This window comes from Chionomys nivalis, chromosome X (assembly GCF_950005125.1).
Source record: "Chionomys nivalis chromosome X, mChiNiv1.1, whole genome shotgun sequence".
In the NCBI taxonomy this organism is placed as follows: domain Eukaryota; kingdom Metazoa; phylum Chordata; class Mammalia; order Rodentia; family Cricetidae; genus Chionomys; species Chionomys nivalis.
In genome coordinates, this window is record NC_080112.1 from 65154195 (window position 1) to 65180730 (window position 26536).

The following is a 26536-nucleotide window of genomic DNA, read 5'->3' on the forward strand; positions in this document are numbered from 1 at the left end:
TGTAAGTTTGCACTCCCACTAGCAATGGAAGAGTGTTTCCCCTTGCTCTACAACCTCACCAAAATGTCCTGTCATTTCTGTTTTGATCTTAGCCATTCTGATAGGTATGAGATGGAATCTCAAAGTCCTTTTGATTTGAATTTCCTTGGTGGCTAAAGATGTCAAACAATTCTTTAAGTGCTTCTCACCCATTTGAGATACCTCTGTTGAAAATTCTGTTTTTAACTCTGTACCAACATTTTTAAGTTGGATAATTTGTGGGCTTTTTTGATGTCTAGTTTCTTGAGTTATTTGTACATTTTGGAAATTAGCCCTCCATTAGATGTGTAATTGGTGAAAATCTTTTCCCATTCTGTCATTTTCTCCCTTTGATGGAATAGAAAAATTTCAATTTTATGAGGTCCCATTTATTAGTTGTTGATCTTAGTGCCTGTGCTATTGGCGTTTTGTTCAGAAAGTTTTCTCCTGTGCCAATGTTTTCAAGGTTATTTACCACTTTCTCTTCTATTAAGTTCATTGTATCTAGTTTTATGTAGAGGTCTTTAATTCACTTAGACTTGAGTTTTGTGCATGGTAATAAATATGGATCTATTTGCGTTCTTCTACACGCAGAATCCAGTTAGTTCAGCACTATGTGTTGAAGATACTTTCTTTTTACCATTGTATATATCTGACTTCTTTATAAAAATCAGGTGTCTAAGTGGTTCAGTTTTCATGAACCAGCAACAGTCACCTAAAATTTCTATTCTAGACCTATCAAAATTCCTTGACATCAAGGCCAGCAGAGTGGGCTAGATAGGCCACATCTTCCTCATGGCTGTGATGAACATCATCAGAGATGATGCTACTCAGATTCCTGACTGTTTCTTTCCTGGAAAATTTTACATAGGGTTCCAGTTTTACAAGACTGTCCACATCCACACTTCTGTGGGATCTCTAAACTTTAGGAATTCTGTCATTGCCTAGAAGGGGGCAGTCTTCTAACACTCTCTTCTTCTGAGCCTTCCCTTCAGGGAGGAGGAACTTCCCAGTACTTTGAAAAATTACTTCATTACTTTAGCAAGAGGGAGAGTTTGAGTTGTCCGTTTCTAGAGGAAATGTTTTGGAGAAGTCCATACAAGTGAGGTTTCACCTCACTGTCACAACCTCTGGAAATGAAAATAAAGCAATCAACTATCCATTTCCATTTGCTGGCTGGGGAGCTGCCATCTTCAGCAGTCATCTCAGCATGGGCTGCTGTTTCTTCAAGGATAGGACTTTGAAGTTCTTGTTGAGATCTCACCCATTCCTTCAGCCATTTGAATAAAAATTTATGGACTAGAAATCTTCAGAAATTACTATTTTTTGTTTTTTTCTTCAAGAAAATATCCGTCCCTTACCCCATCCTCATGTCCTTACTTTGTAACTTGACTGATAACAGGCCATCCTGTTTCTGGCACACTTTTCAAAAACAATTACAACTTTGTCTCATCTTCCTAGGGCCTAAATCTACTTTGACATAGGTCAGCTAATCATGGAAGTGTATCTAGGTTTCAAGTAACTTGAATTTAAAGACCCTTTTTTTCTTGCCAGAGTAATACAAAATTAAAATGGGGAAGATATTTAATATTTAATACTAAGCTTTAAAAAGAAATATGCTATCATTTTGTATCTTGATTCAAAGACTATAATGATAATATAAAAAATACAGATGATCCTTGAATATATACATATGTATATATATATATATATATATATATATCATCCTTGACATCAATTCAAAATGCATTAAAGACTTTAATGTAACACTTGGAACATTGAAATACCTAGAGGAAAACATGAGTTAAAAAAAAAAGCTTATGAATACAAAATGAAATAATCACCAGAGTGAGGAGGCAGCCTACCAAACAGGAAAAAACCTTTGCTACTCATACATTAGAGAAGGGATTAGTACCTAGAATACATATAAAGAACTACTTAATTTTAAGATAAAAATCCAATCAATAAATTTGGTAATGAGCCAACTAAACATTTCTCAAAAGAAGTGAAAATGGCAAATAAATAGTTGAAAAACGTTTTCAGCATCCTCAGCTATTAGAAAACTGAGAATTAAAACTCTTGGATTCCAATTGACCCCAGCCAGCATTCAAATTATTGTTTTTCTCCACAAACTGATGGTAAGACCCCCCTTGCTGAAGACAACATCCACAGAACTCATTAAATATGAAGAAGTTGAGCTGATGCATGACTAGAGCCTTCATCTCTGCTGACTTGTGTTCCTGGCCCTGGAAAGTACTATGCATGCTACCAAAGCAGAAAGGTAAACACCAACCCAACTAGAAACTCTTTGATTTACAAAGGTGACTTCCTCTGCAAGATGTGCTGGTACAATCATGGCACAAAGCTTGTGGGAGTAATCACCCACTATCTGATTAGACTTAAGACATACTCTATGAAATGACACTGCCTGGGTGGCCAAAAATCTTAGACTAGATATGTTAGGGACCTAGGAGAAAATTAACCAGTATTGTTCTTCTAAAGGAACCTAACAACTAAATTACTCCTAATACAGTAGAACCGCTATACCTATAAATCAATTGCTCTCTTAGCCATCATCAGAGAAGCTTCCTCCTACAGTAGATGGGAGCAAATACAGAAATACTCAGCTAAAGAATGTGTGAGATGCCTTGGAATACTAAGTCCTAAATGAGGTGTCTCCACTAAATACCTTCCTTCAGGGCTTAAGGAACTCTACAGAAGAGAAGGTAGAAAGATTGTAAAAGCCAGTGGGGATGCATAATACCAAGGAAACAGTATCTTCTAGACACAAAAGGACTGACATACATATGAACTCACAAAGACTGTGTCAGCATACATAGGACCATACCAGTCCAAACTAGACAGAGTTCAAGTGCTGAGGTGGGGAAGTAGACTCAATTCTCCTTTCTTAACCAAGACATTATCTTCAATTGACAATTGCTCAAAAAGGAAAAAACAGTTTCTCCAAGGGAGTCTCAGTGGGTATACAAGCCATACTTTAGGGCGAGCCCCATTCCAAACAGTAGATGACCAACATGAAATTATTTCAAAATAAGTTTTGGAGACTTTTTGTCTCATATTGCTTTGTTTGGGCATAGTGTATGTGTGTGTTGATGTGTGCATGCGTATATATTTCTCAGGTTATTTCTTTGCTTCATTTTTGGTTTCAGTTATTTATTTTGCTTCATTATTGTTTTGGATTTTACCTGATTTTTTTTTTTTTTTAAGATACAAAGAAGGCTTGAAGTTGGAAGAGCAGAGAAGTGGGGAGGATCTGAGAAGACATAGGGGAAGGGAAACAGTGATCAGAACATATTGTTTGAAAAAGCAGGACCCTTACATACGATGCATGGAGAAAAACTGGTGTAGCCATTATCACGTTATTATTAGGTTAACATATAGAAGATCATAAATTTGATCCATAGCTCTACAAGTATTATATAAAAGAACTGCTAGTCAAGTTATGCACGTTTTACTTCTAATGTTCCCTTGTATTTATTAGAAAGTTTCTAGGTATTAAGACATGTTCCCAGGACGCAACTCCTTGAACAGAACAGCAATAGCACAGGCACTAAGATTAACAATTAATAAACGTTTCATGAAATTTAAAACTTTCTGGAAAGCAAAGGAGACTGTCAATAGAAAAAAATGACAGACCTCCAAAATATATAAAGAACTCAAGAAACTAAATATCAGAATACCAAATAATCCAATGGAAAAAATGGGTACAGGTTTAAACAGAATTCTCAACAGGAGTACCTGACTGTGGTACACTTAACATCTTCAGATATCAGGGAAATGCAAATCAAAATGACCCTGAGATTCTATCTTACACCTGTCAGAATAGATAAGATCAAAAACAAAAGGGACAGCTCATGCTGGAGAGGATGTAGAGTAAGGGAAATATTCCTCCATTCCTGTTGGGAATGCAAACTTGTTCAGGCACTTTAGAAGTCAGTAGGGCAGCTTCTCAGAAAGCTGGGATTTAATCTACCTTAAAATCCAGCTATACTGCTCTTGGGCATATACACATAGGATGCTCAATCATACCACAAGGACGCTTGCTCAGCTATGTTCATAGAAGTTTTTATTCATAGTAGCCAGAAGCTGGAAACAACCTAGATGCCGCTAAACTGAAGAATGGATAAAGAAAAGGTGGAACAATGGAGTACTGCTCAGCTGTTAAAAACAAAGACATCATGAAATTTGCAGGCAAATGAAAAGAACTCAAAAAAACTCATCCTGAGTGAGGTAACCCAGACCGAGGAAGACAGACATGGTTTGTACTCACTTATAAGTGGATATTAGAGACTGTGTAACAGAAAGAGTTCATGGGCGGGATACCCAGATCTCCCTGGGAAAGGGAAGTGGAGATTTCATGGGTGGATTTGGGGCTGGTGGAGATAGGAACACGAGTAATCAGGTTGCGAGGAGGGATGGAGGGGAAGAGCACTATGAGGGACTATTGGAGAGGTGGGGGAGCATTTTGGGGGTCAGGTAAAAACCTGGTACAAGGCTATCTCCCAGGAGGATACAAGGAGGATCCCAGCTTAGACTCTCAGCAGTAGCAGATATGTAGCCTGTACTGGCTCTCTCCTGTGACCAGATTGGTACCTACTCTAGGTGTTATCAGAGAGGCATCATCCAGCGATTGATGGAGACAGGTGCAGACCCACAGCCAAACATTAGGTGGAGTTTAGAGAATCCTGCAGAAGTGAAAGGGAGGAGATTGTGGGAGCAAAAGGAGGCAAAGATACCAGATGGAAGCTCAGAGCTAACTAGCCGGTGGTCATGTCATCTCATGAGACTGAGCCAAAGGCCAGGGATGCTGAATGGGAGTGACCTAGGCTCTCTGCGTAAATATCGCAATTGTGTGGCTTGGTCCTCTTCAGGGAGTTCTGGTGGTAGGAACAAGGGCTGTCTCTGAATTTTTTTCAGGTTTGGGGGACCCCCACTTCTCATGCAGGGGCATGTTGCCCATTTTTGATGCATGGCGAGGTACTTTGTTATGCAATATTCCTTTACACTGTGTGAAGATGTGTCACTGTGATTGGTTTAATATAAAGGTAAACAGCCAATAGCTAGGGAGGAAGTATAGGTGAGACTTCTGAATAGTGAGAGCTCTGTGAAGATTAAAGGCAGAGATCCCAGCAAGACTCAGAATAACCAGAATGGCATAATGGTGAGGAGGTACTGAGTGTGTGGAAGAACATAGATTAAAAAATATGGCTTAAGTTATAAGAACTCATTAGAAACTAAGCAAAGGCCTAGTTTTCATAGTTGAAAATAAGTCTCTGTGTCATATTTTGTGAGCTGGTGGCTCGGAAAGAAAAGTCTGTCCACAGTGCTTTGTCTTGCTGTAGCTTGATATGCCATGCATTGTTGATAGTCATGGGAGATCTGCCCTTTCCTAAGCAGAAATGCAGAAGGAGTGGATTGAGGGTGGGAACAGAGTGGGTATGGTAGGGGGACTTGGAGAAGGGAAGAAGCTGCAGCCTGGCTGTAAAATAAATAAATAGCATACATACATACATAAATTTATTTAAGAAAAGGTGTTTCATGTATTTGCTTATATAATCATCACAACAACCTTCTGAAACAGTCACTAGCATTATCCCCTTTTAATAGAGGAGGAAACTGAACTAAAATAAATTCTAAAGTACCAGCCTAAAGTCCACACCTAGGAAATGGAACAAAATGGAGGAGAATTGAAACATTCAACCCTCGGTTGTCTGTCTCCAGAGTCTTACCACTTAATCAGGTTATACCTTTGGCTAAGGGTAAGAGGGAGGACTCTGTCTTCTGAGGGCTAGAGGCTAATTCCCCTATCTTTGAAGCTTGCAGTAGTGGACTGGCTTCTAACAATTCCTCATTTTGATTTTTTTCTGCTTTCTCTTCTATGTTAATGGGTCTGTCAGATATCATTTGGCCCACCAGATAAATTCAGGATCATTTTCCTGTGTTAAGGCCACGTGATTAGAAACCAGGTGATTAGGTGATTCATTTCATCTTTGATTTTAGTTAACCTTTGTCATGTAATATCCTTATTTATAAATTTCAGGGAATGAAGTGCAAATTCTTTTGGGGGAAGCACCGTTCCATTTATGTTCCTTTCCATGTAAAGAGTAATCATTTGTTAAAGAATTAATAGAGGTAAATTCAACTCACTTGAAAAGTATGGCTGAAAAGAAACCCAGTTTCTACTGCATAGACTATAACCACAGATTTTGTTGTGTTTAGTATCTTGGAAGGCAGCTTGTATTTATTCTAAATATTGTCCATGTGAGCATGTTAGTGTTTGTGTGTGTAAATGTGGGCACATGTGTGGAGGTCAGAGGACAATTTCTGGTGTGGGGTCCCCCCCTTTCACCTTGTTTGAGGTGGCATGTCTTTTTTTACTGATGCACACACCAGCTTAACTGGCCTACAAGCTCTGGAGATTCTCTCAACTCTGACTATGATCTCTTCTCCTTATAACAGCACTAGGGTTATAGATGTGGGCCACCACATCACATTTTCTATTGTTCTGGTGAACCAAGCTCATGGCCTCACACTTTTGCATCCACTAATCCATCTTCCTAACTCCAATAGTTTCTTTCTTACTCATAGAAATGAAGGGAAGGAAACAAAAATGGGTTCACATTCATTTTCCAGATACTCTTTTTAAAAATAAAAATAAAGAAACTAATTTATGAGAGCTGAAAAATCTGAATAGTTCAAAACATAAAGTGAGAGCCAATAGGAAACCACTGCTAAGAATATTTTGATTATAATATTTATAGAATAAAATTTTCTTAGACTCCCACATGGTACATGGATATATACACATACATATATGGACATGTTTATTTAAACATTCACCTTGCTTTTTTACTTTTGTCCCTTTCTATGTGACAAATGTTGTGCTCATCTTTGTATAAACATTTTTTTCCATTTCATTTTCAAAGCCTGTTGTTGTAGATGACAAAATAGATACTCGAAAAATTCAGTGACCTCACTTAAATCACATGTTTCAAGGAGAAGTAGACTTAAAATTCAAGCAAGGTTTGCCTGTGCCCAGAAAGCACCATCAGAAAGAAACGCTACACAGCAGAGGAAGGTCAGAGGGTGGAGTTTGTCAGCTGGTACCATTTCGAGAGCACCAGAGTCAGGTAGGTATCTGGAAAGGAAGACTGTGTAGCTGGTCAAGAAGGTGGAAGGCCATATTCACACAAGCAGGCAAGGTCTGCAGCAAAGGGAGTAGATGTTTAGATGAGTTTTGGGAGAATTGCACATAAATAAGATATCTGATGAAAATACATTTAAGCCTGGACACCCACACACAAGAGAAGCAGGTATGGAACGTAAGCATCACACTGTACATGGAGGTGAAACGGCAGGGTGGAGCTTTTAAGCAATAGTACTTTACGGTAACATTAGCATCACCTGGGAGGTTATTGGAAATATGATGGTTTCATGTACCACCAAAGATGTCCTGATCCAGAAGTTCTCATATTCTGTGAAAACAAAAAAATAACCTCTTTTCCAAAGCAATATATACTTAGACTCAAATTTTGAAATCAAGATACCTTTATGTTGGTTTAACTTAGCAGTCCATACAATGAAATGTCTCTCTGTTACTTAGTTCCTCCACAGTCAAAAAATTCAAAGAAAACCCAATAATATACATAATCCAGACTCTCTGTAAATTTTCCATCTTTATGTGGCTTATTCTTTGTTTACTCCTTTTAATCTATGAATGCCTGTACTCTGTCTCTTTAAAGACTTTACCTTTTTTTAAAGCATTAACTTTATTTTATAACTCTCTATACTCTTTTTCTTTTCTCTTCTAAGCCTATGTACATTTAGCCAACACTATGACTCATCTGGGTTTGTCTTTATTGCATATCTGTAATTCTTTACTGTCTAGGAGTGCTTTTTAAAATGCTAAGCACTTCTTAAAACAAGCTGCACCATTACTATGATATATATGGCACTGCTTGCTCACTCCACACAGTCTAAAAGCTAATCTGTGCTATTATTATGGTATATACTATACTGCCTGCTCACTCTGCACAGTCCAGCATGGTGGAGCCACTTGAATCTCTGAGCCATGCACACCACCCCAGTTCCAGGCACAAAGCTTGTCCACATCACCATCAAGCAAGTTGCAACACACTGCTCACTAACCCCACTCAAATGCTCTGTAGCTAGACCTCCTGCCTGAAAAAACCAGAGGTTATGATGGCAGCACAACCCAGAAGGCTGGCATTTTAAAATGGTGCTGCTTTTTCCTGCTATGGCTGAATCAGGAAAACCTGTTTTAAAGGAGGTGTGGCATGCCGTCAACAAACAGCAAGAAGCTGTGTTAAACTCTATTTTTTTGGTCTAGAATTCCTTTTTAAGCCCTCTCAGTTTTCACGTGGATTTAGTTGGTCACATGGGCACCAATTTGTAGAAGGAATGGTTGCTTGTATATCCCAGCTATCTTAGACCCAAAATAATCACACAGAAACTATATTAATTAAATCACTGGTTGTCCCATTAGCTCTAGCTTCTTATTGGCTAGCTCTTACATCTTAATTTAACCCATCTCCATTAATCTGTGCATCACCATCTTGGCCTACCAGTAAAGTTTCAGCATGTCTATCTCCAGCAGAGGATCCATGGCATCTCCTTCTCCACCTTTCTTCTTCCAGCATTCAGTACAGCTTTCCCCACCTACCTAAGTTCTGCCCTATCAACAGGCCAAGGCAGTTTCTTTATTCACTAACCAATAAAAGCAACACATAGATAGAAGGACCTCCCCCACCACTGTACAATATCAAGCAGGCAAAAGTTCAACTGGGGAAAGGATGTGGGTTTGACATTCTACCATACCTAAGAAGTTATTGCCAATTGATTGCTGATAGAAGAGGTTCAGTCCCTACTGTTGATTACCATTCAGTGGAAGGCATACATGCAGGCATATAAATTGGACTCCGTGAGTTTAATAAAACAAGAAGATAGAGTTTAGTAAGCTGGGAAGAGCGTATGGATCTGGGAGGAATAAAGAAAGGGAATGAATATGATTAAAATACATTGTATGAAATTCTCAAATAACAGATAAAAGTGAAAAAGTAAAATAAATGTATATATGATGATCTTAAAAAATATGAAAGTCTAGTTATTTTCTAAATGTTATTGGTAAAGGTTCCCCAGAGGTAAAATGATATGTTAAGGATCATTGTGGGTTCTTCAGAAACATAACCAGAATATAAAGCAGGATCGTTGAAGCATGCTTCCTTTATTTGTGTCTTACTGTTCTATTGCTGTGAAAAGACACCATGACTAAGGAAACATACATAAGAAAGCATTTAACTAGGGTTTTACTTACAGTTTCAGAAGGTTAGTCCATGATCATCATGGCAGGAAGTAGACAGACATGGCTCTGTAGCAGTGGTTAAGAGCTTTACATCCTGACATCCTGAATCACAAGCAGCAGGTAGAGAGAGAGAGAGCGAAAGAAAGAGAGAGAGGGAGAGAGAGAGAGAGCCTGGCTGCTATGGGCTTTTGAAACCTCAAAACACAACCCCAGAGACACACCCCCTCCAACAAGGCCATGCCTCCTAATCCTTCCTAAACTGTCCACGAACTGGTGAATTAGCATTTAAATATATGAGCCTAGGGGGACAGTTCTCATTCAAATCACCACAATTTACCATATTTCATACCATTTGTGTTAATAAGAAAGTTATTATTTAGTCTCATATACCCTAGACAGACATAGAACTCAATATACTCAATATGAAACCGAAGATGACCTTGAAATTCTGATCATCCTTCTTCTGTGTCCTGCTAATATTACAGACATTTTCCACCAACCCAGGTTTCCTATGGTACTACTGATTGGTCACAGGGCTTTGTGCATAGTTTTCAAGCTGTTACCCACTAAGCTACATCACCAGCGCTAGTTTTAAACCTTTAATAAAATTAAGCCAACCATCATTTCTGTCATTAGACTATGTGCCAGTCACCATGTTCACACATATAATTTTATTTCCCTCCTCATAATAGCTCTATAAAACAAAGGTAAAACATATTTCACAAAGGGTAAAACTTACATTTGAGAAGATTAAAACACTTTTCCAAGTTTGCATTATCTGGAAATGGCAAAATTGCAATCTCAATCAAGGACACTAGACACAAATTCCATGCTAATGTTCATATATTTAAAAAAAGAAAGGAAAAGAAAAGAATAAAGCTCCATAGCTCATAGCCCAAATCTTGTCTGTTGCTTTTTTATTTTATATTTTTTACTGTTCAAAGATGAATAGATGTATGAGTTATAACTATAGTTTTAAAAGTTGTACCACAAAGAAACTATCTACTCTAGAAAAATAAAATATATACAGAGTGACACTTTACATTAAAGCTTGCCAACCTGTGGTCTATAGGCAACTACTTAAAAAATATGTTTTAAATGACTCCCAGGAGAAAGCACCGGAAACATGCAAGATTTTTGTAAGACATGTTAGCCTCTTATACTCTCAGGGAAATCTGTGAAAAAACAATACAAACCCGGAAATCTTGCCTTGCTTGCCTTCCATAGTCTTTACTGTGTTGACTGAAGGGCATCTATAATGACCTGCTTCTTGTTGTGTTTCATGAGTCAGAGTGCAGAACTTATTCCTTCCCCTCCCTTCCCTGTCATAAATGCCTTAGAGCCTGGACTTGGATCCCAGGCTAATGGGTTTGGTCCCCACCTTCCCCCTCTAGCTTCAAGGTCCACATGTATGTCAGGCAGGTAATCCTAGGTGCTGCTTTGAACCAATCCAGCTGCTGTTGACCTCTGCGTGTCTCTGAGTCTGGCGGCTCCTCCCTTCTTTTGCTTGTACTTCCACTTCCCTTGGCTTACGCTGCAATTTGCAGGGCAGCTCCTCAGTGGCTGAGTATACTTAAAACCTCTAGTTGTTTATGACTCAGACTTTGCCCTACCAGCTCAGTGGGACTTTCGGTCTTACGAAAGTTCTCTTTCGTGGCCCCTACTCCAGGTGTTCCAGGTTCGGGGCAAGGGAGCATATACAGCCCGCGTGAAGAAGACAGTCTGCTCTCCGTGGAGATCTCCTCGTCACAAAGTAAGGACACCAGACAGTCGACTGCTATCTTACCAACAACCATCCTGGGGCTGGGGAGTCCGGTGGGTAGAAATAGCCCCTCCTAACATGACAAAGGTATTCAGCTGTATCTTCGTGACGTTCTCTTCATTCAGTCTTTCCTTACGTTTCTTTCTCAGCTGCTCTTAACACTGAGAATACACCGTCATAGATTCTTAGATTTGTAATTTTACAGAGATGAATGGGTTCGTGTCTACTTTAATGCCCTAATAACACAAATGGAAAGAGGCCCAGTGAAGTAAGGGCCTAGGCCAAATTCTCTCAACTAGTTCTTGCTTCCAAGTCAGAAAAGCAAGGACATAGGTTCTGTTGAGTCCAGTGACTTTTCACTGCCTTTTCTTTGCAGAAGGAGCACAAATGGTGTTTGGCTCAAAAAATTAAAAAAAAAAAAATCCAGACGACAGTTTAATTTTTAAAAGAGCATTGCGGCATTACTATTGTCACTATTTTCAGCGTTTCTACCAACGAGTTATACCCCCTGCCCTCCTGTTTCTTAACCCAGGCAGTTGGAATCTGCCTGCAGGCTTTGGCTAGCCACACTGAAGATGCGTTTTGAACCCAGTTCAGCAAAGCCTTCTAGCAAGCTACACCTCCTTGTAATTCCTCCGGAGATCCTCACCAGGATTTGGAAAACACCCGGATGTTGTCAAAGAACCACCCCGGGTTTTGTACCAAACCGGCGGGAACAGGACATTCCAGTAGTTTAGTTTGTGGAAAAGAGGGCACCCAGCACTGTCCCCTCCCCCTTTCACTCACCCCAGTCAGTAATCCTCGCCAGATAGGAGTCCTAGATTTAATTCATGGGAAGAGCTTTGTAGCCGTGTTTACTCAGTAAACAGGGCTGGCAGACTCAGGCTGGGGTCTGCAGTTCTGCACTGATGGGCCGCTGACATGAATTTGGAAGGAAGGAGGGAAGAAAGGAAGGAAGGGTTTTCCCTAACAAAGGTAAGATTCTTTCTCTTTTGAAACAACCTCACTTGCCTTCCTTTGCAAAATGCTTATTCAGTTGGCTTTAGAAGAGTCCAGGGTCACTGGGAAAGAAAGTAGGTGGACCGAGAGTTGGAGGAAGTTTAGTTAGGTGCACAGGGAAGTAACAGGAGACAATAGACTGCCTTCCTTTTGTTCCTCTAGCCAAATTCGCCAGAATCTCACTGATTCCACTGTTTCTGGGACAATCTTGAAGTCATTGAGAATAATTCGTTTTGCTGTCTAAACAGCCTGTTCATCTTCTGTCTCTCAGGTTGGGAAGTTTTATTGAGAAAATGGACTGCAAATTCCATGAATTTAAGATTACAACCCTTAAAAACAACTATGCTAACTTTCATATTTTTCAGACAAGATAGTCGCAGATAGAGTCACACTATGAGTGTGATTTGAATATTTGAGTCACACTAAGAAAGTGAATTATTTTAAGAATCATTTAAAAAGTACTTAATGCTCAATGAAAAAATTTATTAGGCATGAATTCGAATTCTGACCTTCCTGGGAACTGACTGCATGATTTTGAACCAATCATTTTACCACTGTGGTCTCAGTTTTCTAAGTATCTCAGAGCCACACACATATAAAGACGGTTTCTAAAGGCTTGGTAGATATGTAAGTATAGTTTATTTAGTTTCTCAGTACTGAGTATCTGCTTTATTATTTGCATATACTATACAAACAAAATATCTGTATACTGCCTCAGATATTTATCATTTATTTGAGTCTCAAACCAAACCAGTCCTGTGAAACAATTGAAATAATCAGAATCCCCATGTTGAGGATGAGAAAGCAGAGGCTCACAGAAGTGAAAATAATTTGCTGAATTATAACTTAAATAGGCAAGAGATGGAATTTGAGGGTCATTAATGCCACTATTTTTTTTCTATCAACAGAGTGATAAAACGTTAAGAAATCAGGGAACCAAAAGGAGAATCTTGACAGGCAGATCTTAGGAAGGCTGCTCAGAGAGACTGGAGGCAAGGCTCACTGAAGATAGCTTCAAATTCCTATTCAGTTTAGTGACTTCTTAAAATTTAGGCTGAACCTTTTAAACCCAGTCTAGTTAACAGAGACAAGACTACAGGGAGAGAAAAAAGCATTATCACAGTAAAAAAGCAACTTGCAAATTCTAGGAAAAACCTTGATGCAAATTGCCATGGTTGCTAAGGTCTAGGCCAGGGGACCATGGTAACTGAGAGGAAGGAGAGGCTTCACTTTCTACTCTGGTTGAAGCGAGATGTCGGTGTACATCAATTAAATTATACTGAATTCCAAGTAGCTCAGAAAGTGCCCTTAGCTTTTTTCCTCTGAATGGCTCTTACTTTCTTCTTAAAGAGACTTTCTCTTTGCTTATACCCAGCACTCATGCTCACCTTATTCATCTCATTTCTTGTTTTCCTTTTCCTACACAGGTTTGGCTTTTCTCTGCAGGCCCAGCAGCAAGAAACATGTCACAGACCTGATGAAAAGTTTCCACGGAGATTTCATGTCTTTCATCTCGTTTGGTCTTCATAGGAAACCACTGAGAGGCCCAAGGTATAGATTTTCACTATTTAAGAAACGAGGATCTTAGGCTCAGGACGCTGCGTAGCTTTCCAGTGTCACATAATGAATAAACAGTGAATAGGGAAGTGATTCTCTCTCTCTTTCTGTCTCTCTCCCTCTCTCTCTTTTTATTGGTGCTTGGATACTTTCCACATTTTTCATGAAATGTCCAAGTAAGTTTATGGGTTCTTCCTTTCCTCTGCTCTTAAAGAGTATGATAAAAACCAAAGTAAACAACATAAATGACAACAGCGATGCCAAGCTCAGTCTCAAGGCAGAAAGATAGGAAGTCAGTAATTTAAAGGAAGAGAAACTAGTCCTTACAAGATGCTTGATAAGTTCCAGATTCTATATCCACTTATCTTATTTAAACACAAAACACGTAGTACTCACAACTAAATTTATCTGATGCTAAATTCTGCTTCCATACACACACACACACACAGAGAAAGAGAGAGAGAGACAGACAGACAGACAGACAGACAGACAGACACAGAGACCGAGAAACAGAGCTAGAGACAGCAGGTTAACTTAGAATTTACCATATAGCCCAGACTGGCTTTTGAACTCTTGATCTTCCTGCCTCACCCATCACCTCCATGAGTACTAGAATTATAGGTGTGTGTCACCATAACTGGCCCAAGGTCTAGTTCACATTAAATTAAGTTTCTTCCGAGAAGAGACTGTCAGCTTGGAATGAGTGCATTTTATACCACTGTAAGAATGCTTCTGTACATTGAATGTGCTACTGATGTGTACAATATATATATATATATATATATATATATATATGTTTGTCATTATCCAAAAAATTATGAGGTTTGGGCTGGGAGTACTTTCCTTGCTTGTGAAATGACTTGGGTTTGGGTTTGGGTTTCAGAACCCGAAAGAAAAATAAGGAGACAAACCAACAACAAAATCAAAAGAGGTAAAGCTTTGTGATAGTGGTTGGTTAACATGTTCAAATCTACTTCCTTGGTTTTAATGATAATAGCCACTATTTTTTCGTAACTAGCAGCACTTACTTGCACTATATACAGTGCAAATTATTATTACGTATTTAATCTTCACGACTCTGAGGCAACAAATAGTATTAAAGATGAAGACTATGGTGGCCCCAGGCTTTGTTTAAGAGGCGTGATGCCAAAGCCTCTGCGCCGCATAGAAAACATGGAAAGCAATCTATATCTTACAGGACTAGGAGAAATAAGGCTGCAGATACAAAGAGCACATCGGTACTGCTAGGTTCTATATTATCTAGACTGTGGGATCTTAGTCACCATTTTTCAAACTTGACTGCTTATTAATTCTGTGCTAATGGTCTGCAGTAAGCCTCTTCAGACATTTCCAAGACTATCAGGTGAGACTGCAACCATGGAACCCTTACCTGGAACTGTTTTCTCTCTAGGTAAATAAGCTGAAGGCACAGCTGCCTTGATGGTAACCCTTGAGGAGGAAGTGTGAACGAGGTCCAGGTTACAATCAGGCGTCCATTGAACAAAGGCTTCTCCTTCCAGTGTGAGGGTCCTAAGGGATGGCTAACTGTATGTCCATGCATAGTATTGTATGTAGGTACATGTGACGGTACCTGTGTTTCATCAGGAAATGTGAGTATTGGCATCATGTAAGAGAAACGAGTCTTTGAGAAGTTTTTAAATACCACAATTGTCATAGTTATGCATATGTGTGTTCCATTAGATTATAGCATTTCCGTAACTTCTACAATGTAAGTACTGTATAGTTTAGCTCTGTGTCTTTCCCTGTTTTATAGATGAGAAACTGGGGCTCATTAAGGTAAAGAAACTTGCCTGAAGTCACTGTTCAAGCTAGTGCTAGAAACTAGACTGAAGCAAATAGGTGGGAACACCCATGCCTATTCCTCTTTCTTTCACTATAGTAGTAGCCTGACTACTGGGCCTTCTGTACCTCATCTGACAGTAGATACACAGACACCTGTATGACTTTCCATCCACTCTCAAGGATAGTCCAATGTGGTAATAAAGGCAATATCTTAGGAAACAGCAAGGATACATTAGCAAGCTAGCCAGGAGAGAGAAGGAAAAGCTTATAGTAGGAACTGTCTCCTGTCTTCGAAACACTGATATTACTATGGCTCTTTTAGGTAAAATTTCTGATTTATTCTTCCAAGGCTGACAATAAATTCACTTTAACCACGAGGAAGCAAGATCATAGCTGTTAAATAATGATCAGGTTATATTATCATCAATCAGTGGGGCAGCCAGGTTTCTGCCAGAAGTATGCCCCAAATAGGCCTGTCTTTCCATGTAGGGCTTCCTGCCAAACATAATATGGAGATTGGTGATTAATTCTTACACCGTTGCTATGTACTGAAAAGCCTGGGAGTTTATTTTTTTAAAAATCTTTGTTTGATTTTAATCAGAGTAAGTATCTGGGCCTACTTAGGATAAATATCTGATTCTTTTCTATCCATGTGTGAATCTAGCCATCTTTTAAAATTTTTTTGTGGTACTAAGGCTTGAGTTAATTAATTAAACAGTTCATTAAGTTTACAGAGTTTCTTCTCTGTATGTAGCCCAGGCTGGGCTCGAACATGTAATCCTCCTGCCTCAATCTCCTGAGTGCTGAAATTAGTCATGCACTACCGCACCCAGTAGAGACTGGGTTTCTAGTTTGGGGTAATAATCTCTATTACTTTTGCTTGAGTTGAATATTTAATGAAACAGTTTGTTTAAGGCACTCAATATGGTGTTTTGTGTTTAGTCATATCTTGGTGAAACATAGTTATTATCATTATTTTGATTATCTCTCTTTTTCTAAAGTAAACATAGCCACATGAAATTGCATATTGTAGAATGCGTGCAGTTTTTCTAGACATAGCTGTGGCTGTGAGTATATGCATTTGCATACTTTCAGTGTGCATGCAAGTGGGTGTGCAAGTTTGTTTTGTGCCAGCGTCCTAGGTGGTGGAGTCATATTTCCTGGAATTAAATCCCAACTCTAACATTTGTTAACTAAGGCGGCCTTGGACACATTACGCCTCTGTTCTCCAATTCCTCCACTATACCATGGGGAATAATGACATCCACTTCATAGGGTGGTTGTCAGGCATAAAGTATTTAATTTATGTTAGATGGTTAGAATGAGCACACAATTGACACAATAGACACTTGCTGATTATTGTTGTTGTTATTCTGACGGTGATGCTGTCTCTATGTTGACAGTATGACTGTATGTGGATGTAAATATGTGCATCTGTGATTTTAAGTAAAACCATGTGTGCAAATGTTAATGTGTGCTTATGTTTCTGGTTTTGATCTATATTTGGTATGACTTAGAGCCTCCCTCCCTGGTTCAAAAGAATTCTAACCTTCTTGCTTAAAACATTGAAATAAGAAGCTGGAAGTCTGGGTATGGCAGTGACTCAGGATGGAACCTGTGAAATGAATTTATATACAGCATTGGGAACCAGCTGAGACTCTAAGATGTTCTAACTACTTCCCTCTGATGTTTTCATTTAGTTTTGTTCTATCTTTTTACCTTTTTTAACACCCAAAATGAAACATATGAAAATGTCTATAAATCCTGTATTGCTCAGAATATTGTCAGAAACTGAACACATTTATATAAATTGAATATAGATAAAGAAACAGAACATGACTCTTCCCTTCATAGTCACTGATGTTTGCTTCAAGGGTGAACATTATCTTCATTTCTTTTTATAGTGTTAAAGATGGAACTCAGGGACCAGTGCACAGTGTGCAAGTAGTAAACATCTAAGCTCTTTTCTCACCTCCATCCTTACGTCTTGTAGCAAGGATTTGTTTGCTGTAATTTGCCCTTTACCTGGTAAAATCATGTAGCATGTATGCTCTTTTTGATTTGTTTCTTTCTTTAGAGTTGCATTTAGCACCTCTGCCCATTGTTCCATGCATAGTCATAGCTTGTTCATTATGACTGCCATTCTGAGTTCCATTGTGTAAGTAAAATGCAATTTACTCAGCCATTTTAATATTGATTGGCATTTTGGCAGTTCTCATTTTGGGCCTATGAATATTCCAGCAAACGTCTTTTGATGATTTCTCATGTGTTTCTAAATATAATTTATTGATTATGGGAAGTAGCAACTATGAGTCACTTTTGCTTAAGGGAAAACAGGCAAAGGAAGAATTACTGACTTGATTAAGGTACCAAGTCAGTCAGTATAGTCTAATCATGATTCCGATGACTGTTTCCTGATTTAAGGGTCAGAGTACATTCTCGCATCCATACTGCTGAAAGAACAGAATTGAGGTTTCTCTTCTGAAGGAAGCAATGCATGATTAGTAGTACAGGTGAATTTTTAACTTTGTTCTCTAACAACCTATGTATCGAGGCCACTGAAAATTTGTTGGACTGAAAGGAATCTAGTGAGGTTAAAAAAAAACACTTGGGTTAATTGGATTTTGTTTTTTTCAGCCATTTCATCTGTTCCTTGCCTCTACTGTTTCTCAGATACATGCAAAATTTCTTTGTCCTCTTTTATCTTTTTTTTTTTCATACCAGCAGATTCCATTCCTGGTTTCTCCAAGTAGTGTTGGCCATGACTCCAGGCCATTTCCTCTGGACTTTACTGTTCATGAACTCCTTGTGGCTTCTACCAACTGATGGGGCCATTCGAGATTATTACCTGGCCATTGAAAATGTGACGTGGGACTATGCTCCCAAAGGAAGAAATGTCATCACAAACCAGCCTCTGAACGATGACATGTAGGTTTTATCTTATGTATTATTAGAAGTAGAGATAAAAGAGGATATTCTTGAGGTCAATAGGTAGTCTTTTGAGGGTACTTTCTCAGGGTATGATAACAGCCAGCTTCCAATCTCTTTGGACCATACATGCAACAACAGCTTTCATGGAAAGGAAGTTGGTTTAGGACCCAACATCCCATCCCAAGTTTGATTTTCAGCAATGAAACACTACAGCATTTTTAGATTTCTGAAGATAAGTCCATATTTCCTTTCGTTTAAAATGGGATTCATAATGCTCATCTATTAACAGTTGTTTGGTTTATCGTTTTAAAATGAAATGCATGCAGTATTTCTGAGACACGTGAATTGGAACCATGCTCTTATAGTCTGGTGGAGCTACCCGAATTCTAGATGTGTGAAAACATCTTATAAGCAAGGAGACGATAGTAACACATAGTTCATAGACAAGAGCTTTAGGGGAGATGCCATACTAGACATCTACAAATACATCATTCAATTCTGAAAAACCCCTAGGAAGTATGAATATTGTCAATATTTTGGTATGAGGATAGAACCCACGATCTTGAACTCTACCACAGAGCAACATGTAACTATCGGCAATCTTGATTTTATAGATGAGAAAACAGGCTCATGGAAGTCAAGTGACCAATCCAAACACTATAGCCAGTAGATGGAGGTGCTAGGATTCTAATCTCTATAAAGTAGATTCTGTTTTTGCCACTGTACCCCTCATAGGATTAAACTTTCTTTTTCTCTTTTCTTTTCTCTCCTATTTTTCACTCCCTGCATCCTCTATCCTCTCTCTTTCTCTCATCTTCCTTCCCTCCTCTCTCTTTCTCTTTTTTGTTTTCTGAGACAAGATCTTACTTGTACTATGCCACAGGCTGTTCTGGAGCTCACTACATAACTCTTGCCATGTTTGAACTCACGACATTCGTCCAGCCTCAAGCTCCCAAACAATGGGTTGATCTTACATACTGGTTGATGCTTCAGCAAAAGTTAAAGACAGCGAATGAACGCATGGAAGCATCTTTTCCTATGGTGGTTCATCTTATCTCTCCGAAGCTCAGCAGTTTTCATCTTGCAGTACTCACAACTCGGCTTTTCTCTTTCTGGTTTGTAGTGCAGGCATCAATTCTAGGACCTCATATAGTGTAGGCAAGTGTTTTACAACTGAGATCTATGGCTAGCATAAGCTGTTGTTTGACTCAAACCATTCATTCAACTTTGGCGTCATAACTCTTACATTGAAATTCTTCTTAAAAGAGCAGCCATTAAGCCGGGCGATGGTGGCGCATGCCTTTAATCCCAGCACTTGGGAGGCAGAGGCAGGAGGATCTCTGTGAGTTCGAGACCAGCCTGGTCTACAGAACTAGTTCCAGGACAGGCTCCAAAGCCACAGAGAAACCCTGTCTCAAAGAAAAAAAAAGAGCAACCATTAGCCACTCATCTTAATAATTTGAAGTAATAGCATTGAGCTTCTGCAATTTCCCAGGTACTACCCTAAAGATTCCTAAAGTTTTCAATTACTTTTTTTCCTTCATAGTTCCGAGATTCAAATCCAAGGCGTTGTACATGCTAACCACACATTTTAAGACCCCAGACATTTTCTGTCACCATAACAACTTTGAAAGTCAGATCCTTCAATAATCTTCATTTGGAAGATGGTGAAATTATGTACATAGAAGCTAAGGTAGCCTGTTGAATGTTCCAATACTATGGAAATGGAACAGCTGATATTTAATCCAAAATATCCAAAGCCTATGGTCATAACCACTATGATATTCTGCCCTCTCTAAAGCTGCACAACACTAAGGGTTGCATGAATGAGGAGGTGTCATTTAAAAGGAGCCATTCTACAGTCATTTGTCTCCTTGTCAATGTACTCTTGTTTGCACCATGTAAAAGTGACTCTTTGTGTGTTGAAATTTGGTCAGATTCCAGCATTTTCATATGACTTGACTTTCTACTTCACATGGCCTTTTCACAAGTGCAATCCAATTCCTCTTTTGTCAGCATTCTCTAGGAAAGAAGCTTCCAGTTGCTTGAAGATGGTAGAAAAGTTGTAATTCTGTCTTGCATTTTCTCAGAGTGGCTTCCAGCTTCCTAAAGTCTGGCAAAGACAGGATAGGGAGTAGTTACAAGAAGACCGTCTATAAGGAATACAGTGACGGCACATACACTGTTGAAGTAGCCAAGCCTGCCTGGTTGGGCTTCCTAGGACCACTGTTACAGGCTGAGGTGGGGGATGTCATGCGTATCCACCTGAAGAACTTTGCAAGTCGGCCTTATACTATTCACCCTCATGGAGTTTTCTATGAGAAGGACTCAGAAGGTAAAGCAGTCTACCTTTCCTCTCTTCCTTTTCTACAAAGTATCACTTTTCCTTTACTGCCGCCTGAGATAGAAGACTTTAGAACAAGAATTACCCTGCTCTCCATTTTCTTGGTCTTTTGAACAGAATGTTGGTCTGTGGATGAGGATGGTTTAGAACTCATGATTATCCTTCCTAAGACTCCTGAGTGCTTCAATGCTATCATGCCCAAGCCAATATAGTTTTTTTCTTACTTACTGATTTGTCACAGCAAAACTTTACTTAGAGAGAACATGGCTGTGTATCGATACATACACTGGGTAACTTAAACAAGACATTGCACTTCTCTGGGCTTGAGACTCTACATGAGGAATATGAAGACACACTCCCTGTTTTATTGCATGGAATAAATTTCATTTCTACTAAATGTTTGAGTACGCTTTTGAGAGAAAAGTTCTGTGAAACTAATGGAGTGCTATTCTGATTCCAGAATCTTCCAGAAGATCTGTTATTTTTAAAGAGTATGTCCAGTTTATTCTTTAGCATCTTCTAACTAGGCACAATGACCTAAAATAGATATTGTAGTTAGTGAGAAAATTAAAGTGGGAAGTCAGTAGCTTTGGTTTGGGATGAGGATGCACAGAGAAGGAACTCTTTTATACTGTTTATAGGAAGGTAAATTAATACAGCCATCGGGTACCAATCTTCAGCTCCTAAAATTAGAACTATGTTACTGCCCAGAAATCCCATTACTAGGTGTATGTTCAAAAGGAAGTGATAGCATCATGTTAAAGAGACATATATTCCCATGATTATTGTAGCACTATGTACAACAGCGAGATTATATACTTATCCCAAATGTTCATATACAGACGAATGAACAAAGAAAATGGTATATAGAACTGAAGATATGAGGCATAATTTGCAAGGCCCTGGGTCCCATCCCCAGAGTTGCAAAAAGAAACATGAATGTTATATATTATATATTATACTTGAATATGAAAATCACACACATATATATTTATATACATATATATGTATGTGTATGTATCTGAATGGTATTCACCTTTAGAGAGAAATAAATATTTTGTTTTATTACAACATAGAGTAACCTGGAAGGGCACTACATTGAGTGAACTACATCAGCTACAGGAAGATAAATACTATAGGATTTGATTATTTTTTGGAATCTAAAGTAGTTGTTATCATAGAAGTTGACATGAAAATAGCTATTACCAGAGGGTGGGGCAAAGAAAAAATAAGAATGTGGAGAGTTTACTCAAAGTTTAATGTCACAAATAAAAGGAATAAATTATGGTGTTCTTAAGATATAGGTAGCAATACACTTTGTAAATCATAAGGTAGTAAATAGTAATATGGTTATACATACCAAGGATTTCAGCACTTAGGAGGCAGAGGCAGGAGGAAATTGCATTCCAAGGTACTTTGGGATGTCTGGCGAAACCTAGCATCAAACAACCAATGTTTGTTAGAAGAGATAGATTTTTTTAATGTAAAGAAATAAAATTACTCACTGTTTTATTTTCTCTAAAATGAGAGAATAAGCCCACTGGTCATGGCTTTAAGTTAAAGTGTGACTGTGTGTTCTTTGTATTTCAAAGTGAGTGCATGAAATCAAGGACTTCCCTTACTCTCAGGTAGGGTCTCCTTATATACCCCTGGCTAGTGTTTTAACTAGAGACCCTCCAACTCCTGAGTGTTACTAGAACTAACTGTACTGCCATGGGAGCTTGGAAAGAAGGCCTGCTTTTTTCTTTGCTTTCACATCATTTAAGCTAAACATGACTTTTTCTGACTATAGTTCTTCCCAAGTGATTTCTATATATCTCAAAACCCTTTAAATTAGTTTTACTTAATTTTAATATTTAAAAGTAAATTATCAAATTCAGATGCCCTCCCCCAAACCCTCTATTCCTGTATCTTCCCTATCCTTGTAGCACTATTCCTTCTCCGCAACTTTATGCACTCTTTTTCAGTCCTCCCTTAGTGCTGCCAGTATGTGCATGAGTAGCCTCTCAGGGACCACATCCAGCAGCAAATAAGGGAAAACTTCTTGATTCACTCCCGTCTTTGTGCTTGGATTTTGTTTGGCTCGATCTTTTGCAGGTCGTGTGCATGCAGTTTCTACCACTGTTGGTTTATGTATGCATCTTCCCTCTTAGACCTAGAAAACACCTCTAGAGCCATCAAAGCAGCTTCTTTTTGTAGTAGATGGCTATTAATGCAGAGACCCACTACTGATAAATATGTAGAGAATTAAGAACTGAGGAATGCCCTAATTGGAATATCTATATTGTGTTCCTTCTCCCAGGGATCAGGAATGTGTAGGGAAGAGTGTGTAGAAAGATTTTTTAATACCAGAGGTAGTGCATGATGTATAGTTGTTTCTCTCTTTTGCCATGTGAGTACTGAGGTTTGGAAAACCGTAGTACTGAACCTTAGACTTAACCTAAGTACTTCACATATTTTGGATTTTCCAGCAAAATGTATTATCATTGTGTATGTGTATATGGTGTATACGTGTGTGTGTGTGTGTGTGTGTGAGGGGAGCATGTGAATGCCACAGTATGCATGTTGAGAACAACTTTGTGGAGTTTGTTTATTCCTTCTGGCTTTATGTGGATCCTTGGGATTGATCTCAGGCCACCAAGCTTGCTCTTTAAGTGCCTATATCTGACGAGTGATCTCACTGATTAATGCCTTCTCTTTAATTCTATAACTGCTACGATCTTGCTCACCCTGGTACTAGACATGCATATTTTCATTTTGTAGGCTCACTATATCCAGATGGTTCTTCTGGGTCCCTGAAAGCTGATGATTCTGTTCCCCCTGGAGGCTACCATGTATACAACTGGACTATTCCAGAAGGCCATGCACCCACTGATGCAGACCCAGCATGCCTCACTTGGATTTATCACTCTCATGTAGATGCTCCACGAGACATTGCAACTGGTCTCATTGGACCCCTTATCACCTGTAAAAGAGGTACTTACCCAGACAACCACCCATAAGATACAATCTGGGACATCGATGGGAAGCAATGAGATAGTTAACTTAAGATCATATTGAGAAGCAACCTGAGTAGTTCCCATTTATTAGCCTGCCAAACTCTCTTTCCACTGCTGTGTCTATTTCATTACCTTTAAAAAACACTGACCACCCCAAGTGGTGGCAGCACACATCTTTAATGCCAGCACTCGGGAGGCAGAGGCAGGAGGATCTCTGAGTTCGAGGCCAGCCTGATCAAAAAGAGCTAGTTCCAGGACAGGCTCCAAAGCTACAGAGGAACCCTGTCTCAAACCCTATCATCCCCTCCGCAAAAAAAAAAAAAAAAAGAAAAAGAAAAAGAAAAAACACTCACCAAATAACCACACTACTTTTTTGTTATTTCCTATTTCGCTTTTAAAATTCAAGTTAGTGATTATGGCAGCCAACTCACATTTGAGTAAGGTAACTGAGAAGAGCTTAGGTTGAATCAGATGGAACATGCAATACTGCCATCAGGATGCAGCTTCTTCTTCTTCTTTTCTTCTTCTTCTTCTTCTTCTTCTTCTTCTTCTTCTTCTTCTTCTTCTTCTTCTTCTTCTTCTTCTTCTTCTTCTTCTTCTTCTTCTTCTTCTTCTTTTTTTTGGTTTTTCGAGACAGGGTTTCTCTGTAGCTTTGGTGCCCCACCCGGAACTAGCTCTTGTAGACCAGGCTGGCCTCGAACTCCCAGAGATCCACCTGTCTCTGCCTCCCGAGTGCTGGGATTAAAGGCGTGCGCCACCACTGCCCAGCTCAGGATGCAGCTTCTTGATTTGAAATGGTTTATTCCCAAATAGTAGTCAGGTCTGAAGACCAAGGGATTGAAGGAACTGGGTTAGGTCTAAGCACTAAGGGTGCTGGGAGGGAATTATTCTAGGACCTGTGTTTTCTTCCTTTATGTCACAGGTTCATCTGGCAAGCTTTGAAATGAAAAGGAGCTCAGAAACCTTTTCTATTGTTGACAGATCTCTAGGGTCCTCTCCCCTCCTTTCTTATTTTTTCTTATGAGAACCCCTTGTAACGTATTATGAAGGATAACTTTTTATGCTTGCCCAGGGACCCTGGATAGTCACTCCCCACCTCAGAGGAAGGATGTGGACCATAATTTCTTCCTCCTCTTCAGCGTGATAGATGAGAACCTTAGCTGGTACCTCGATGACAACATCGCTGCTTACTGTTCTGATCCCACCTCAGTGGACAAAGAAGATGAAGACTTTCAAGAAAGCAATAGGATGCATGGTGAGGAAGTAGCTGCATTGTGACGATGGAGAATCTTATGTAGCATGTCTGCTAGGCCTAGTATTTGTTGGGTTCATTCATATATGTTGTCCTTTTAATACTCACCAAGACCAAGAGTAGGTGGAAAGACCACGGGTATGTGGAGTTTCTTTTGTCTATAAAATATTGAAGATCATATTATTATGGATCAAAAACGACAAATTCAAATATCATATCTGATCTCTCCAGTTATGCAGGCTGTACCCTTGCCATTAAGAATATCTTTCTCATAATGTAGAATAGACAGGATTATTGATTCTAAATCATACATGATATGCTTAGTCACCTAAGTGAGTTGCTCACTGATATAGTAATTAATATTTCCTTGATTTTAAAAGGATGCAAGATGGCAGAATTATCTATTTTCTGGAGAAAAGTTGCTACCTTCAAAATATCTTCCTTATATTCTACTTTTGGCTTATATCTATCTTTTTAAATTAGGGGAGAGCATGAATGCAGTTCTCCAAAAATTATGCCATCGAGTTTCCCATATTTGGGGAAATCACAGAGGTCAGCACATCTGGAATTCAATAGATAACTGGCTAATGTCTCTAAAGGAACTAGTTATATTGATTAAAGATAAATAAATGTACAGAGAACTGATTTTAGGAATAGAAATAGCCTGACCTTTTTGTTTTTTTGTTAGTGAAGGAAATGATTTGCTACTTTGGTTATGGGGATACACTCAAAGCCTTAAAGGAGCTGAAATCTTAGTGGAGAGATGTAAAGGAAGGATTAGGTAGTTAAAATGTATCTTGAATTTGATAAAAATAGATTACAGCGGCCATGATAGTCAGGTAATGTAACAGTGTACTGTGGAAATTTCAGAAGGAAACTGGCCAGAAAGGAAAGAGTGGCTTGGAAAAAACATCTCACAGAACTTCCTCAGATCAGTGGATTTAGAATATTGATTTTATTTACCTAAGAGATCTGTAGTTCTTACATAGAAGTAACTTCAATTCTTTTTGTCTTGGTTTTCTCAATTTTTTGATTTAGACTAATGATTATTTTGAACTGTTTGTAAAATTTAAATGAAATAAGGCATATATGTTCAGTGCAGTGTGCTCTTTAAAACCTCATTTGAACACTATGTATTCTTTTTGTCAGATGGTAAGGCTTTTCCCATTTATCTGTACTTTCCTAATTTATGAAATTTTCTTTTGCAGCAATCAATGGGTTTGTCTTTGGGAACTTACCAGAGTTGAACATGTGTGCGCAGAAACATGTAGCCTGGCACCTGTTTGGCATGGGCAATGAAATAGATGTCCACACAGCTTTCTTCCACGGACAGCTACTGACCGTCCGTGGACACCGCACTGATGTTGCTCACATTTTTCCAGCCACCTTTGTGACTGCTGAGATGGTGCCCCAGAAATCTGGAACCTGGTTAATTAGCTGTGAAGTGAACAGCCACTTGAAAAGTAAGGTCTAGCATTTCTCACCCTTGGAATATATGACGGCAGTGTAGTTAATGGTCAGTAGGAAG

At 38.9% G+C, this 26536-nt stretch overlaps 1 protein-coding gene across 3 annotated transcripts in view; it reads left to right on the top strand.

Moving 5' to 3' along the window:
- Window positions 1-11873: 11873 nt before the first annotated feature.
- Heph (hephaestin) overlaps window positions 11874-26536 on the top strand; it is an 82828-nt gene continuing 68165 nt past the window's right edge. For 2 of the 3 annotated variants that reach the window (XM_057759483.1, XM_057759484.1), the window contains exons 1-7: window positions 11874-12098; window positions 13550-13673; window positions 18210-18410; window positions 20504-20748; window positions 23521-23733; window positions 24829-25011; window positions 26217-26471. In XM_057759483.1, the coding sequence (XP_057615466.1) occupies window positions 13600-13673; window positions 18210-18410; window positions 20504-20748; window positions 23521-23733; window positions 24829-25011; window positions 26217-26471 (1171 nt within the window). In that variant the 5' untranslated portion in view covers window positions 11874-12098; window positions 13550-13599. Of the gene's footprint in view, window positions 12099-13549; window positions 13674-15090; window positions 15290-18209; window positions 18411-20503; window positions 20749-23520; window positions 23734-24828; window positions 25012-26216; window positions 26472-26536 lie in introns of those variants that run through there. The other variant, XM_057759485.1, reaches the window with a different exon arrangement.